This window comes from Castanea sativa, chromosome 2 (assembly GCF_040712315.1).
Source record: "Castanea sativa cultivar Marrone di Chiusa Pesio chromosome 2, ASM4071231v1".
NCBI classification, from domain to species: Eukaryota; Viridiplantae; Streptophyta; class Magnoliopsida; order Fagales; family Fagaceae; genus Castanea; species Castanea sativa.
In genome coordinates, this window is record NC_134014.1 from 14,698,097 (window position 1) to 14,715,455 (window position 17,359).

General features: G+C 33.7%; 1 protein-coding gene across 3 annotated transcripts; it reads right to left on the reverse strand.

The window, feature by feature from the left end:
• Positions 1 to 348: 348 nt before the first annotated feature.
• On the reverse strand, positions 349 to 10,022 carry LOC142624681 (putative inactive DNA (cytosine-5)-methyltransferase DRM3). Of its 3 annotated transcripts, XM_075798365.1 has the most exons (12): positions 9,885 to 10,021; positions 8,478 to 8,567; positions 8,298 to 8,396; positions 7,910 to 8,006; positions 7,590 to 7,636; positions 6,950 to 7,060; positions 6,557 to 6,656; positions 5,462 to 5,589; positions 4,456 to 4,558; positions 2,426 to 2,505; positions 1,836 to 1,903; positions 349 to 1,805 (listed from the first exon to the last, which is right to left on the reverse strand). In XM_075798365.1, exons 2-12 carry the CDS (start codon positions 8,478 to 8,480, stop codon positions 431 to 433), a joined length of 2,211 nt encoding a protein of 736 aa, XP_075654480.1. In that variant the 5' UTR covers positions 8,481 to 8,567; positions 9,885 to 10,021; the 3' UTR covers positions 349 to 430. The 3 variants fall into 3 exon arrangements, with proteins under 3 accessions (XP_075654480.1, XP_075654479.1, XP_075654478.1); XM_075798364.1 differs by having other exon boundaries at positions 349 to 1,903; positions 8,478 to 8,595; positions 9,885 to 10,022; XM_075798363.1 differs by having other exon boundaries at positions 349 to 1,903.
• Positions 10,023 to 17,359: the final 7,337 nt, after the last annotated feature.

Consider the following 17,359-nt stretch of genomic DNA (forward strand, 5'->3'; position numbering starts at 1 on the left):
AGTTTATGTACAACTTTTCAAACGTGAGTTTTTTCGGTTGTATCAATGGCTATTACTATTGGCTTTTGAACATTTGGACTTCAAACATCTGACTCGAGTCTCCAATATATGATTTTTTTTTTTCCAAGCACAGAAAAGCTCTGCCTCCACCAATCACGTTTGTTTGAAATCGCTTTATGTTAAGATTAAATGAACTATCTATCTTCAGTAAATAGGACAAATATTTTTTTTATACTTCGATATGAAACTGATGATTTATGTTTACTTCCGTTACTTTGAATTCCTCCTGCTTACAGGATGGAATACGCATTATTCATCTAGCAGAGATAAATGGAAAGATTCTCAAGCTCAAGCAAAGAACAATTCTGCTAATCATTAGTTAATTCGATGTACCAGAACAAGCAGAGTAGGGAAAAAAATTGTGAGCTACTCACCTGTTTCTTTCCACCATACTTCTTACACGTTGCAAAACACGAACAAACTCATAAAACAGTGAGAAGTCAAAACCTATGAGAGAGTCATCTTCTACAGCCATTTTAGAACTTGGGAAGTGAATGCATGGGTTCTGACAAATGACGAAGTCAAAACCGCCGAATTTTTTAATGAGATTCTCAATCTTGTTACTTGTTAGCTTCTGAATGTCTTCAATCTGCACCAACTCCCCAGTTTGTCCACTACTCTGCCACCACCTTCTGAGAATCATCCTCTTTGTTTCAGAAGTTTCTACAGACACAACACCTTTCAAAGGAATGCCAAGCTGGTTTAAAGTGATTTCTGCCCCACCAATTCCACTATATAATGACAACACTGTTAACCCTCCTGGGTACATTGACTTCAACACAGAGAGATGATAGCCCAACGTGTCTGTCTGGAGGCAGTATTTGAGTGATTGAAGCCTATCTATTAAACTATTATCAGCAGCTTGAGTGTGATTTAATGGATAGCCTAGAATACGCTCTATATTTTCAGGTTCCATAGGAGCCAATTTATACTGGCCAACCCACACAAGATTTAATGTCCGGCAATGATGAAGGATATCTCTCTGCTGTTCAGATGAGAGCAGTCCTCGAGAATCAGTTAACATCCTTCCAAGCCTATCACAGAGCAGAGATGTTCCACTGGTTCCAGAACTGATGCAGTTTAACTGCTTCCTTGTATCCCATGATGGCCACCATTGCTTAGTATGTGGTATAGCGTCTTCGATGGTCATTGGAGGCTTTGGAAGGAGGTGAAACCTATTTTCAGTAGGAAGATTGTGTACATAGCCTTCTTTTCTACTCAAGGCTGAAAAAAACTGGGTATTAACAAATTCAGGCTCAAGGGCATATAAGAACTGTGAAATTTTTGCCCAAGAGTCATGAGATATATTCACAACATTTGCATAACAGAAATATGGAGGTTTAGCTACCATTCGATCAAGGCTCTTGGACAGATTTTCTCTGAATAGATTCGGCCTTCCATATTTGGTGACTTTTGGGTCTACTTTTTCTTCAATCCACGTAGAGTCCACAAAAGAACTTGAGTCATCAATATTCTCCTGTTTCGGTCTTTTCCCCTTATTATTTCCCCCAAAATTAATATTCCTAGACTGAGAAACAGAATCATGACAGTCATCAAAAGACTCTTGTTTTGGCCTTTTTCCTTTAAAGGTTTGCTCAACGTTGATATTTCTCGAATGAGATACAGCAGCACCATTGATATTTCTCGAATGAGATACAGCACTACTGCTGATATTTCTCGAATGAGCTACAGCAGCACCGTTGATATTTCTCGAATGAGATACAGCACTGTTGATATTTCTCGAATGAGACACAGAACCATTCATATTTCTCAAGTGAGAAACAGCATCGAAACTAAAATCCTCTGTCTTCACTTTTACAGTTCCAAAAGCATATGAGGAATACTGCACCAAAAAGTTTTATAGTTAGTAAACGGTAAACCAACTAATAGATGAGAATACCATACATGACCATAATTTCATAGCATGCACACAAAAAAATCAAACGTATAACATACATCACAAGCTGTACAGAACTTTCAGGTATGACCAAAAATTAGAATGCGAGTAAGAATAACTGAACTGAGAGCTTAAAACACAGGAGACAAGGTATGTAACCACTGAGAAGGAAACCCTAATCTGTGAGGTTATCCATGTCATAGACCTTATATAACCAGGAGTGCCATCTATGACATTAACATCAAGGTGGGCAAAATGGTGTTCAAAATAGAGCTGCCAATTTGAATGAATAACCAAAATGTTTATAAACAATATTAAGCCACATAATAGGAACTATTGCTGGAGAACTACCAATATCAGGAAAAAGTTATAGGAAGCTAAATTCATAAAACTTTTAAAAAGTAATAACTTTTCTGACAGGTTTAAAATGAAAAGATTAACAACTTCATTGTGAGAATGAACTAAAACCTCAGATCCTCCAACACAGCTCTTAGAAATTTGATCTGCAAAAATGGAGTCAGCAAGTTCTGAAACTGGAATCTCTGAACCTGAAATGCAGCACATAAGCAACAAGTCAGGGTTGGAAACAAGCTAAACATGTAGTCCCTAGCATTTTTTTATTATTTAAAATAACTAAATCAGCACCAGTCAAAAGCTTGGATATTGTGTGGATTTGTGGAAAGTCCCATACTTGTCAAAATGCGAATTGTATTGTGAATCGATACATTTCTTTTCTTTGTTTCTTTCCTTTTTTTTTTTTTTTGGTATCGGGTAGTGTGTAAGATTCGCAGACTCTTTATAAAAAAATTTAAAAGAATTATAAATAACATATATAAAAGGTATATTTATTATAAATTGGGAACATTTTGAAATAATGTCTAATTTAATCATCACTTATGTAACAATATTTAACAAAGCTATCTAAATGGACTACACTAAAATATATTTATAACAACATTCAAATTGGTCAAACTAAAAAGTAATAATATATGAGATATATGCCAAAATAATAATTTCTTTCTCATCATAATCATCATCTTGCCTAATCAACTTCATCCCCATAGTCAAAGTTATCATTATTTTCATAGTATTGCAAAGTCATTTTTTCTTGACATCTTCATCATCTCCAACATTTACCGTCTCTTTTTATTCTCCTATCTCAATAACTTTTTATTATTTTTCTGCATGCTTCTTCTTCGCATTCTAGTTTCTAGGAATTATAAAAAAAATAATAATAATTATTATATTGTCATTTAGTAGTTTATTCACAATAAAAAAGAAATTTGGAAAAGTGAAAGTGAAGTGTCAAGTGTCGCGATCCAAATTTTGTAAAAAAGAGAGAGAAGGAGGTGAGAAAACTCATGGACATGTTATTAAATTTGGCTCAATCAAGTAGCCCAATAATTTTGTAAAAAAAACTCTGACTTGTTGGATTCAAGTTAAAGAACAAACTTTAACCAAAAAAAAACAATTTAAACCTAAATGTCTATGTATCGTCTAACATGTACTTTTCTTTATATAGTTAAACACTGAAGTGTAAAATACATATGATACACATCTATGTACATATGATTCATGAGCATGGTCGAGACGTATGTATGATATGGTACTTTTTTCATTAGATCCGATACGTATCACATTGCGTATTGTTTGATACTAACAACTACGGTAGGAACACATAATTGTCAATGAAAAATGGAATTAAAAAACAAAAAATAATAAGCATTAAACTGATTTTACAAAGATACTTCTAACAGACGAGACTGAAATGTAGCACAAAAACACTGGAAAACACCGATTCTATGTATTAATTTCACTGGTTCATATAACAATCAATAACAGCTGGGAATGGTACACAGCATTAGTAATCCTAGATACAGTATTAGACAAAAGACAAAGCAACATCTTGTCACTTTTCAAGCCCAGTAACCAATTAAGAAAAACAGAACTGTGGGAAGATGAGAGCATGGACAAGAATAATAAGGTATACATGTAAAAACAGACCAGAATAAAACAAACCAACCATCATTCTCTGTACGGAAAATTAATTGTGAACAAATTCATCAACATCCATCTACCATTAGAAGCCCAACAATATCTCATATAAAGAAGACATTCAAGGAAAGAGTTTTCCCTGAAATTGAACACCCAAAAGCCCTAAAATTAATTCAACATGAAAAGTATTGTAAGCCTAGAAGACATTCGTACAAAACTTCTGGAAGGGCAAAGAGTTTTTATGAGTTATCAGACAAATCTCATCAGATACAGTAGCTCATCCTGTACTTGCATGCAGTTCAATTCTAATTGGATAGGCTGAGTGAGACACATGTGATTTCAGTAAAGATATTTAAATGAGCATGAAAGTCCAAAGAGTAGTTCCACAAAATTACGACCCTGACCCCCTACTGCCGAAAAAACAATAAGCTATCCTGTTCAACTTGGTTTATTATAGGGTTGAGCATTGTTTAGATAATATTCAAAATTATATAATTACTTACCGTACTTCTCAATTGCAGATGAAACTTCACTCTCAGAGAAACCCATTTCAAGCAAACGCAGTGTTTTCTCCATAGTCCCAAACAGGGTTTCATTATTAGTATGCTGAGAATCAAAAGGTTAGATTGTTAGAAATTGCTTGAATCATATAACATAGACAATGGGTGATAAATCTCCAAGAATAACATGACAGGTAATTTCATATGCCAAAAAAGAAGAAAACAAATTGTGCCAAACTTAGCACAAAGATCTTCAAGAGACTCATTCATCTTACTCTCAGGGTAGTTTCAAACACCACGCAAGTCTCTCATTCATAATTGGTCATTTCATTTCTCAAAAAATGTCATAAAAACTATGCTTATGTAACAGCCCTGTTAAAGGTGTGCCAAGCACAGAAGTAAATAAACTTATTTCCTTTTTCCAGTTTGTGAAAATACTTCTTCATTAAGCTGCATTTCAACCATAACAACATGGTATCATAGTAAGATGTGAGAGAAAAATGGTCTTTGTGACCCCTGTGAACATGTCAAAAAGAAAGGCAGTATACTAGTGATAAATTATAGGGAATGTTACATATGCATGTTCCATGCTATTATTACTTTCCTATTGTATAACTTTTTAGAAGATCACATAAAGAAAATTTCAAGCAAACATTGACCACTCTAATATGGGATTGTACTTGCAGCATCCCAATCAAAACCAGAGAAAAAAAATTCAACGGATATCTAGTGAAATAACAGACCTGAGTTGAGGTTAACAAATTTCTTGCTTAACCCATCTTTGGAAATTGTCATCTAATGGTTAACTTCTTGCCAAAGAGCTTTAGCTCAAATGGTACTTTCTCCCCTCACAAGAGTGGGTGGACGATGAGGTTGTGGTTTCAAAACCCACTGGTTGTGTGTGTGTAACTTTTTTTTTAATTTTTAATTTTTTATATAGGTAGATAGTGGAGGAGAGAGAGGTGGGGTTCAAACCACAGACAGAGTGCACCACAAAGAATGCCATTACCATTGGGCTATCACTTGAATTTCTAACTTCATCCCCCTGAGTTGTATCATCTGTGTCCTTTTCAAGCTCTTCAGCTATTTGGGCAGCAGTTATGAAGTCCACTAATTCAGTTATTTGAGCATCTTCACCTGAGACATAACATAATGAGATGAACAAACTGATTAATTCAGTTACCGTGTAAGAATAAAGTTCTTCTATATTAGAAGAAGAGCAAAATTAAAGCCAAGATGAAGCCTCATAGCCTAAGTACTGCAAAGTGCCAATACTTCTTAAAGAAACTGTGTACCGACCAGATAAGTGTTGAAAACAAACACAAATCTGATATGACATGTCCCAAAGTTGAGTCAAATCTATTTATACTAGTAGTTTAACAGTTTTCTTCACAATCAAGCTGCAAAGAGACAAGCAGACAAATGATTTCCCTATCTCTACAGTGCTTCACCTTGTCTCAAACATATCTCCTGGCTCCCTGAAAGTGTCAGTATTTATAACCCAAAACCAGAGCCTGTTAAATTCATTGGCTTATTTGGCTTAAAACACAAGCTGAGTAAAAATAACTTGTACCTAGAAAAAGGAGAGGCTTAAAAAGTAGCACCCAGCCAAATAAGGCAAGCCACACACACACTAAACCATATGTAATTTATCATACCTCCCACTTCTATAGCAAGATCTCTTTGTGGTTTAACACTAGTACATTCCAAAATAATTATAGGCCACAAGAAGTAAAAAATTTTAGGCTCATCTATGCAGAAAAGAAGTCTCAATTGTAAACCAATCACACAAATGTATTTCCGAAGTTTGCAACATTTATAAAAAATTAATAATAATAAATATTAAAATTATAAAATAAAAAAAAATAAAAAACCCAAAATGCATCCATCGACAGGCACAATACAATATGCTGGCTCCAAATTTACTGTTCGGATATCAAAAGCAACTTCAAAATACAAATCTCATTGTAACGTCATTAACATGCACTCAAATGTGTATTTCTACCCCCCTACTGTAACAGTAACTTAAACAATCCCCCAACACCCCAACCAAGAGATTGAGAGTGAGATTTTAAAAATGAAGATTTCACAAATTTATACCTACCAAGCTTATCAATTGCAAATGCAACTTCATTTACAGAGAAATTCATCATCAGTAAGGATGCCCTTTTGTCATCACCAATTCCATTATGTACATCAGGCTCCTGCCAGAGATTGAAGATTATGCCAAATAACATGCAGCAAAAAAGGAACAGAAAAAAGCAATGACCTCTTCCTCCCTCCCCACACCAAAAAGGAACAATTATAATCCAAAGCCAACCACGGTATTTCCCGGGTTAGCAATCTAGGTTTCCAAGATAGTTCAATTGACTTGTTAAAATAAATCACATTAAAAATTTTGCAGTACCTCCTAATTTGAGTCCTTCAGGATTACATAACGAAGGAAAAAAATTATCACATGAACCAGATGATAGCACTATGGCAACGAGTAGGTTACCTCTTTCGGTTGAACAACTGTTGGAGTTGCAATTTCTGGACTACAAGGTTCCTTGTCATCAAACAAGCTATCTAGAGAATCTGATGACTCAGAATTTGATTTTTGAAGATCCTGTTTCATTCCAAAAAAGGTCATCTATTGCCCATTAAAACTTCTGTAGGAAATATCAGAACAATAGCTCAACAGATGAGTGCAAAGTAAAGAGTAATTAAATTGGCTTCTAGACTTGTAAGATTTATCATAGTAAACTGAAGTAATCAAATTGCTTGATTACTATTTGGTTGGGCCACAACGACACTAACACACACTTGGTCGATCACCAAATTACTGAAATTCACAAAGATTTTCTCCCCATCCTAGAAAAAGATGTTCAGTATCTACTACTTTGTGAACTAGACATGTCAGCTTACCAAAATGGACTTATTAAAATATTCATTATTTTATCCATAAAGGTGAAACAGGTTCTGTCAAAACATGAAACAGCAATAGAGCTGTTCATACCAATTTCAAAGCTTTAAGTATACACATAAAAACTAGAAAGTATTGTGCGCTTAAAACTCAAACAAAAAAGATCAAAAAAATTATAATATTCTCCTCTGAAAGAACAATGAGATGGTAAAGAAATTATTTGTTTACTTACAGAATATGCAATGAGAGTTTCCAATAACAAATCAGCATTCTCTTCACCTAAATATTAGAGAAAAAAACTCGTGAATAAATCTTGGTCAAGAAATTGGTATATCATTACAATTTTGTAAACTTAAAACATATGGTAAAAAATTATACATGGAAGGAGTCCTAAGGATGCTAGTGAAGCCATGGGGGCCCAAATTTTGATGTGCATTAGTGTAGCTTTACTCCTATCCTAGTATATTACATTGCTATTTTTCACCCTACCAACACCTACCCACTTCCAAATAAGACAAAACATAACAAAGTTTAAATTTACACATGGCATACCCTTTTCCTCGATCACTTTGTCAACAAGAGAGGGTAAGAATCCCATTCCAATAAAGAATGACTTTATACTGCTTCCAGATGAACTTGCAACATTGTCCTGGAATAGTAAAAAAAATAAGGAATGTTAAGGAGCAAATTACTCATGCGCTAAGTCTCTAAGTCCAACTCCCAAAGTTACTATATTTGGGTTTTAAGAGGTTAAAAAGGCAAGGATGTGAAAATTAATTCAGTTCAGAAGACTGAAAAAACTTGCTCAAGAAAAGGATATTTGGAGTTATTAAAAAATAATTGGAGATACAACAAAAACAAATCTCAAACAATTTTGCTACCATTGAATCAAATAAAAGGTGTAGAAATTCATCAACAATTTAAAAAGAAATGGCCATACCCCAACATGCCTTGAGTACAAGGGTTCAGGTGGTAACTCAAAGTCCAAGATCTCTTCCTTTGGTACTATTGCTTTCTCAGCATTTGAATTCGACGAATCCTATAGAATTCATATGTGAATATACAAATGCATTCTACTATCCCTAAGGACAAAGATTATCACTAAAACTTAGACACATACCATGTCGAGATAAAACAAATGCAACAATTCTTGAAAAGAATTGTTAGCAATCCACCACAAATTGCACCAATTAAGCCTCTAACAAAATGTCTGCAAAATAATAAGCAACCAAATCAGCCTGCAAACAAAACAAAACCAAAATCAATGTAGATATAAAATTTCAATTACTCTGAAAGCAGCAATTTCCATATCTTTTAGCTTATCATGTAATTTTTGCTTATGAATGTGAAGTAGTTCACTAATTTTGGTTATATAAGTTAAGGGCAAAACTTAGGTGCAGTATATTAGGTTTCTCAGTTAAATTCAAACACATGACTACATTAACCAATAAAACACAAATTACGTTATCTTTTCCAATGACAATTGAATTCAATGCAGTTATGTGTTTGAAATTATTTGGGAAACTTAATCTACTACAGCTAAGGATCTGTACCTAAGTTTCACCTTAATTGCACTATTTTCCCCTTAATTATGGTGCAATTGTAATGTTCTCCTTAATCTTCAAAAGTGAACAATATCCCCTTAACCATAGCTAATAAACACTTTATCCCATGTTGTTATGATTTTCATCAAATTTAACAAGAAAGTCAGAAGGAAAAAAAAAAAAGTCTGACAGAAACTTGAATTTTCCATTAAATTTAATGAAAATACTGAAGCAGGCACAAAATGCTTATTACCTATAGTTAATGGGGAAGTTTAGAGGACATTACAACTTCACCATAGTTAAGGGAGCAAAGTGCAATTTGACCCCCCCCCCCCCCCCCCCCCCCCGCTTTTTTTTTTTTAAGTAATGATATTTTACTGAAAAAAACTACTTCATGTCATAATGACCAGAAAAGAAGCATAAAGAATTGTAAAGAATAAGGGTTGTTTGATTGTGTTGTTTAAATAATAAAAACGACACCACACATATTTTCACAACACTCAAACAATTGTTACTAGAACAATGCTACCAAACAGGCCCTAAATTATCAAAAATTTGCAAAGAGCTTGCAGCTGAACTGACATCTCCTAGTGTTTTCAACAGAGAGGTTCGTGTTCATATTCCAAAAAAAAAAAAAATCAATTTGCCCCAAAATTAAGTTCTGTGCGTAATTCATAGCTAAGAAACATTTCGATCATTTTTATGGGCAAGTACAAACTACTCTCAAGAAGAGAATTAACTACACTTTATTCTTCACCAAAAGAAAAACTTGTTTCCTTCTATTTTTTCCCCTTCCCTTTCGTTTTCTCAGGAACCAAACAAAATTGAAAACAAAAGGAAGAAAATTCCGAATTCAATTGAAGGAAAACGGAAGCGAACGCGAACCCTAATTGGTTGATACCATGCATGCACGAAATGAAAACCGAAACAAAATTGAAAGAGCGGGGTGAGAGTGCATGTGAGTGCGGTGGTCCGCGGCGTACCTGATCGGCGAGAGAGCGAAGCAATTGAAGAGGCAGAGAGGCAGCGCGTGGAAAACACACGCTCCCACAGTAGTCAGATAAGTCAAGAGCTGAGTAATTCGGTTCAGTTCATTTCAGTTCTGATGCTTTCACTAACGCAACAAGAAGCAAAGTAAGAAGGAGAGAGTGTTGGGTACAGCGAGAGCTACGCGATCACTGGCGCGTAGGTCTGTTAAAGTTTTCACAGAATCCAATGGAATCGATTCCTGACTGTGTTACTACTCAGTACTTACTAGTTACTACTTAGAAATGACACTACTCTCACGGGCCCCAGAGATTTTCAACTTTGAATTTCCAGCAGCAAATTCTAACATATATTATTGTGTTGGCCAATTTGTACGAGAACAATATATTTAAACGGGAGAAGCGTGGATGCCAATGTATTAGATGAGATACGAATCTCACTCGTTGTCATTTCTAAATCTAGACACGTATGTGTTATCTCGTGTTTAGTGCTTTCATGTATTGGACTTTGACACGTTGTCATTTTTATATATGTGTCATTTATGTGATGTGTCGCGTTTAGCATAATTTAAAAAACTGGTATGATTAATGAACCAATTTTTTTTTACCAATTTTGGCCAATTTTTTCCTGTTTTAATGGTTTTTACCTGACCAAATTAGTAACTATTTCAACCGGCCAATCTAATCCAATTTTAAAACTATGGTGTTTAGTGTTGTATTGGATGTGACACAAACATGAACACATGTTTTGTTGTTTTACAGTAAATTTTGATCAATCAATTCAAACCTAAAAATTGTTTTTTTCGTTAACCGTAAAATCTTTTGTAAGATATTGTAAAACATTTTAATTAAAAAACTTGGTAAATTTTTTTTTATAGAAACACACAATGGCTATCACTCCATACAGTGGTTGGGTCATTGGTCAGGTCGCCGGATACCAACGTCAACAACCGTACCACTCCACTAACACAGGCTGCCAGACTGCCAGCTCTAGTAGCCGAGTTTGGTGGTTTGTGTTTTAAATATTTTATATGTCGTATCAAATCAAACACCTAAAAACATTTTACAACAAAATAAACAAAGTAATAATTACAGATGCAATGTGTTTTTTTTTTTTTTTAAAACACAAGTCATGTCTGTGAGTTCTGATGTACTGATACACTAAACGCAACTCAAGTTATATTGAATAAATATATTATAAAAATATTGAGTAAAAAATTAATTGCCCAGTTTTTCCTCTAGTGAATTTGAGAGATTTCTTTTAATCATAATAGAATTTGAAAAAATAGTATTATATCTCTCACATTTTATTTATTTATTTTTGAAATATAGATTGTTTTATATTCATTTGAGTAAAATTTTTGTACCATGTCTTATGTATTATACCTTATGTTTTCAATTAAATTCAATCACACGATATTAACATTTTTTAATTATATATACACATAAAAAAATGCATTGACTATTAAGTCATATGATTATGTTACATTAATCAATAAATCACATTATTAAATTTAATTAAGAAACTATATTTAAAAAATTAATTAAAAAACCTAAATTACAATACCTAAACAATAGTATCTAAATTGGCCAATCCCTTTTTTAATTCTTCTCATTTTAAGAGGATGGTGAAGAAAATAAATGTAGTCAAGAATTTATGACTCAATTGACATTTTTTTATCTTTCTAATATAAAAATCTAAAATTTAAATTCTTTTTCTCCAATTATCGAATTATAAAAATAGAATAAAGAACAAATTTAAGGGAATATAGCTTTTTATTCTCTCTGTCTACTATTTTTTAAAACATCTTTCAATCAAGAGAATTGTAACTCCTACATTCCACTTGTCCTGCTAAAGAAAGGTAGAGTCAGGCTGTATTGCTCTAAAGCATGAACTACATATGTCATGAGTAGGTGCTCATTGCAAACAAGTAGTTCATGTTCATGAATGACAGGGGTGTATTTGGGATAATTTTATTGTTTTATTTTAATTTAAAAATAAACTGGATAAAAATATAATTACACATAAATTAGAATGGAGTTATATAAAATTGTTCCTAGTTAAATAAGCTAAATAAATTTTAAATAATAAGTGAAACCAAACAAACACTTGAGTTATTGTACCTTTTTTTTTTTATAGCTGAATCGAGTTATTGACTTGTTGTACTTGTTTGACCGTTATTTTTAGTACTTTTTATGTTGTTGGGCGATGTTTAATTGTTCCTACTTTTTTCTTTTTTTTCTTTTTTGGTGCTGAATTCCGTTTAGTTGTACTTGCTTGGGCAATAATAGTATATATAATACACCACTCTCAGGTGTTTTTTTTTTTTTCCCCCTATATCTTGGGACAACAAAACGGCTTCCCGTTTAAATATCATTGGGTTTTGGAGCCAATCCGCAATAATAAAGTCATATTTTTGTTTTGTACTGACGGATGTACACTGTACAGAGCTCTTCGAAGTTGGTACAACCTCCTCTTTTCCCAAGTAATTTCCAGTTTCCACAACTTTTATTTTTATTTTTGAGAGTTTCCACAACGTAGTGAGCGTTTGGTTTGCGCATCTCTCCTGCGTCTGGGTTTTTTTTTTTTTTTTTTAAACCAACGCCTATTGTCCTGCTCATGGAACTAGAACAATGCATTTATACTAATAAACAGTAATCATAATATGAACAATAATTTTTTATTTTTTTTATTGTTCTTAATTTTCAGCCAAATAAACGATATCTAAACGGGCTCATAGTTATTTGCACTCCGACAATTTTACTGTAACATTTTACGTTTTTTACTTGTTTTACATTTTTTACTGTGTTTATTTCATTCTAAGATTTGGTTAAACTTAAAAATACTTTCTGTTAGCCGTAAAATATTTTCTTAAATTTTGTAAAATATTAAAAAAAAACACTTATTAAAATATTTTACAAAAACATACGGTATCTCCCCTTCCCAGTTAGGCCACCAATCCACTGACCAGAGTCACCAGTCCAGTGGCCCAAGCTATCGACATAGTGGTTGGGGCCACCAATCCAATGCGCCAGGTCATTGCTTTAAAGGCCGGGACTACCAGTTCAATGGGTTGGGCCGCTGGTCCTGTGGCTAGAGCTGGCTAGGACTAGAGAGATACATGTTTCATGGTTTATACTTAAAAGAAAATTTTTTTACACCAAACACCTAAAAATGTTTTCAAATGTGAAAACATATTACATTAATATGAACAATAATTTTTTTTTTTTATTGTACTTAATTTTCAGCCAAATAAACGATATCCAAACGGGCTCATAGTTATTTGCACTCCGACTATTTTACTGTAACATTTTACGTTTTTTACATATTTTACATTTTTCACTGTGTTTATTTCATTCTAAGATTTTGTTAAACTTAAAAATACTTTCCGTTAGCAGTAAAACCTTTTGTTAAATTTCGTAAAATATTAAAAAAAATACCTATTAAAATATTTTACAAAAACATACAGTATCTCTCCTTCCCAGTTAGGCCACCAGTCCACTAACCAGAATCACCAGTCCAGTCGCCAAAGCTGTCAACATAGTGGTTGGGGCCACCAATCCAATGGGCCAGGTCATTGCTTTAATGGCCGGGACTACCAGTTCAATGGGTTGGGCCGCAGGTCCTGCGGCTAGAGCTGGCTGGGACTAGGGAGATACCTGTTTGATGGTTTATACTTAAAAAGAAAATTTTGTTACACCAAACACCTAAAAATGTTTTCAAATGTGAAAACATATTACATTAATATGAACAATAATTTTTTATTTTTTTTTATTGTCCTTAATTTTCAGCCAAATAAATAATATCCAAACAGACTCATAGTTATTTGCACTACGATTATTTTACTGTAATATTTTACGTTTTTTACTTATTTTACATTTGTTACTGTGTTTATTTCATTCTAAGATTTGGTTAAACTTAAAAATACTTTTTGTTAGCCGTAAAATCTTTTGTTAAATTTTGTAAAATATTATAAAAAAACACTTATTAAAATATTTTACAAAAACATACGGTATCTCTCCTTCCCAGTTAGGCCACCAGTCCACAGACTAGAGTCACCAATCCAGTGGCCCAAGCTGTCGATATAGTGGCTGGGGCCACCAATCCAATGGGCCAGGTCATTGCTTTAATGGCCGGGACTACCAGTACCAGTTTAATGGGTTGGGCCGCTGGTCCTGTGGCAAGAGCTGGCTGGGACTAGGGAGATACCTGTTTGATGCTTTATACTTAAAAAGAAAATTTTGTTACACCAAACACCTAAAAATGTTTTGAAATGTGAAAACATGTGTACATTAATATGTACAATAATTTTTTATTGTTCTTAATTTTCAGCCAAATAAACGATATCCAAACGGACTCATAGTTATTTGCACTCCGATTGTTTTACTGTAACATTTTACGTTTTTTACTTATTTTACATTTTTTACTGTGTTTATTTCATTCTACGATTTGGTTAAACTTAAAAATACTTTCTGTTAGCCGTAAAATCTTTTGTTAAATTTTGTAAAATATTAAAAAAATAAAACACTAATTAAAATATTTTACAAAAACATACGGTATCTCTCCTTCCCAGTTAGGCCACCAGTCTGTTGACCAGAGTCACCAGTCCAGTGGCCCAAGCTGTCGATATAGTGGATGGGGCCACCAATCCAATGGGCCAGGTCATTGCGTTAATGGCCGGGACTATCAGTTCAATGGGTTGGGCTGCTGGTCCTGTGGCTAGAGCTGGCTGGGACTAGGGAGATACCTGTTTGGTGGTTTATACTTAAAAAGAAAATTTTGTTAAACCAAACACCTAAAAATGTTTTCAAATGTGAAAACATATTACATTAATATGAACAATAAATTTTTTTTTTCTTAATTTTCAGCCAAATAAACGATATCCAAATGGACTCCTAGTTATTTGCACTCCGATTGTTTTACTGTTACATTTTACGTTTTTTACTTATTTTACATTTTTTACTGTGTTTATTTCATTCTAAGATTTGGTTAAACTTAAAAATACTTTCTGTTAGCCGTAAAATCTTTTGTTAAATTTTGTAAAATATTAAAAAAAAACACTTATTAAAATATTTTATGAAAACATAAAGTATTTCTCCTTCCCAGTTAGGCCACCAGCCCACTAACCGGAGTCACCAGTCCAGTGGCCCAAGCTGTCGATATAGTGGTTGGGGCCACCAATCCAATGCGCCAGGTCATTGCTTTAATGGCCGGGACTACCAGTTCAATGGGTTGGGTCACAGGTCCTGTGGCTAGAGCTGGCTGGGAGTAGGGAGATACCTGTTTGATGGTTTATACTTAAAAAGAAAATTTTGTTACACCAAACACCTAAAAATGGTTTCAAATGTGAAAACATATTTCATTCATATGAACAATAATTTGTTATTGTTCTAAATTTTCAGCCAAATAAACAATATCCAAACGGACTTATAGTTATTTGCACTCCCATTGTTTTACTGTAACATTTTACGTTTTTTACTTATTTTACATTTTTTACTGTGTTTATTTCATTCTAAGATTTGGTTAAACTTAAAAATACTTTCTGTTAGCCTTAAAATATTTTGTTAAATTTTTTAAAATATTAAAAAAAAAAACTTATTAAAATATTTTACAAAAACATACGGTATCTCTCCTTCCCTGTTAGGCTACCAGTCCGCTGACCAGAGTCACCAGTCCAGTGGCCCAAGCTGTCGATGTAGTGGTTGGGGCCACCAATCCAGTGGGCCAGGTCATTGCGTTAATGGCCGGGACTATAAGTTCAATGGGATGGGCCACTGGTCCTATGGCTAGAGCTGGCTGGGACGAGGGAGATACCTGTTTGATGGTTTATACTTAAACAGAAAATTTTGTTACACCAAACACCTAAAAATGTTTTCAAATGTGAAAAAATATTACATTACGATGAACAATAATTTTTTTTTTTTTTTTATTGTTCTTAATTTGCAGCCAAATAAACGATATCCAAACGGGCTCATAGTTATTTGCACTCCGATTGTTTTATTGTAACATTTTACGTTTTTTACTTATTTTACATTTTTTACTGTGTCTATTTCATTCTAAGATTTGGTTAAACTTAAAAATACTTTCTGTTAGCCGTAAAATTTTTTGTCAAATTTTGTAAAATATTTATAAAAAAAACACTTATTAAAATATTTTACGAAAACATACGGTATTTCTCCTTCCTAGTTAGGCCACCAGTCCAGTGGCCCAAGCTGTCGATATAGTGGTTGGGGCCACCAATCCAATGGGCCAGGTCATTGCTTTAATGGCCGGGACTACCAGTTCAATGGGTTGGGCTGCAGGTCCTGTGGCTAGAGCTGGCTGGGACTAGGGAGATACCTGTTTGATGGTTTATACTTAAAAAGAAAATTTTGTTACACCAAACACCTAAAAATGTTTTCAAATGTGAAAACATATTTCATTAATATGAACAATAATTTGTTATTGTTCTAAATTTTCAGCCAGATAAACAATATCCAAACAGACTTATAGTTATTTGCACTCCCATTGTTTTACTGTAACATTTTACGTTTTTTACTTATTTTACAGTTTTTACTGTGTTTATTTCATTCTAAGATTTGGTTAAACTTAAAAATACTTTCTGTTAGCCGTAAAATCTTTTGTTAAATTTTGTAAAATATTTATAAAAAAAAACACTTATTAAAATATTTTACGAAAACATACAGTATTTATCCTTTCCAGTTAGGCCACCAGTCCACTGACCAGAGTCACCAGTCCAGTGGCCCAAGCTGTCGATATAGTGGTTGGGGCCACCAATCCAATGGGCCAGGTCATTGCGTTGATGGCCGGGACTACCAGTTCAATGGGTTGGGCCGTTGGTCCTGTGGCTAGAGCTGGCTGGGACTAAGGAGATACCTGTTTGGTGGTTTATACTTAAAAAGAAAATTTTGTTACACCAAACACCTAAAAATGTTTTCTAATGTGAAAACATATTACATTAATATGAACAATAATTTTCTTTTTTCTCTTAATTTTCAGCCAAATAAACGATTTCCAAACGGACTCGTAGTTATTCGCACTCCGATTATTTTACTGTAACATTTTACATTTTTTACTTATATTACATTTTTTACTGTGTTTATTTCATTCTAAGATTTGGTTAAACTCAAAAATACTTTCTGTTAGCCGTAAAATATTTTGTTAAATTTTGTAAAATATTAAAAAAAAAAAACCTTATTAAAATATTTTACAAAAACATACGGTATCTCTCCTTCCCAGTTAGGCCACCAGTCCGCTGACCAGAGTCACCAGTCCAGTGGCCCAAGCTGTCGATATAGTGGTTGGGCCACCAATCCAATGGGCCAGGTCATTGCGTTAATGGCCGGGACTACCAGTTTAATGAGTTGGGCCGCTGGTCCTGTGGCTAGAGCTGGTTGGGACTAGGGAGATACCTGTTTGATGGTTTATACTTAAAATGAAAATTTTGTTACACCAAAAACCTAAAAATGTT

Excerpts from the sequence above, each read along its gene's own strand:
- LOC142624681 (XM_075798364.1), bottom strand. Across the intron at positions 7,061-7,589 it reads AAACTCTCATTGCATATTCT|GATCTTCAAAAATCAAATTC; the intron begins GTAAGTAAACAA and ends GGAATGAAACAG. Across the intron at positions 5,590-6,556 it reads ATTTGCAATTGATAAGCTTG|GTGAAGATGCTCAAATAACT; the intron begins GTAGGTATAAAT and ends GTTATGTCTCAG.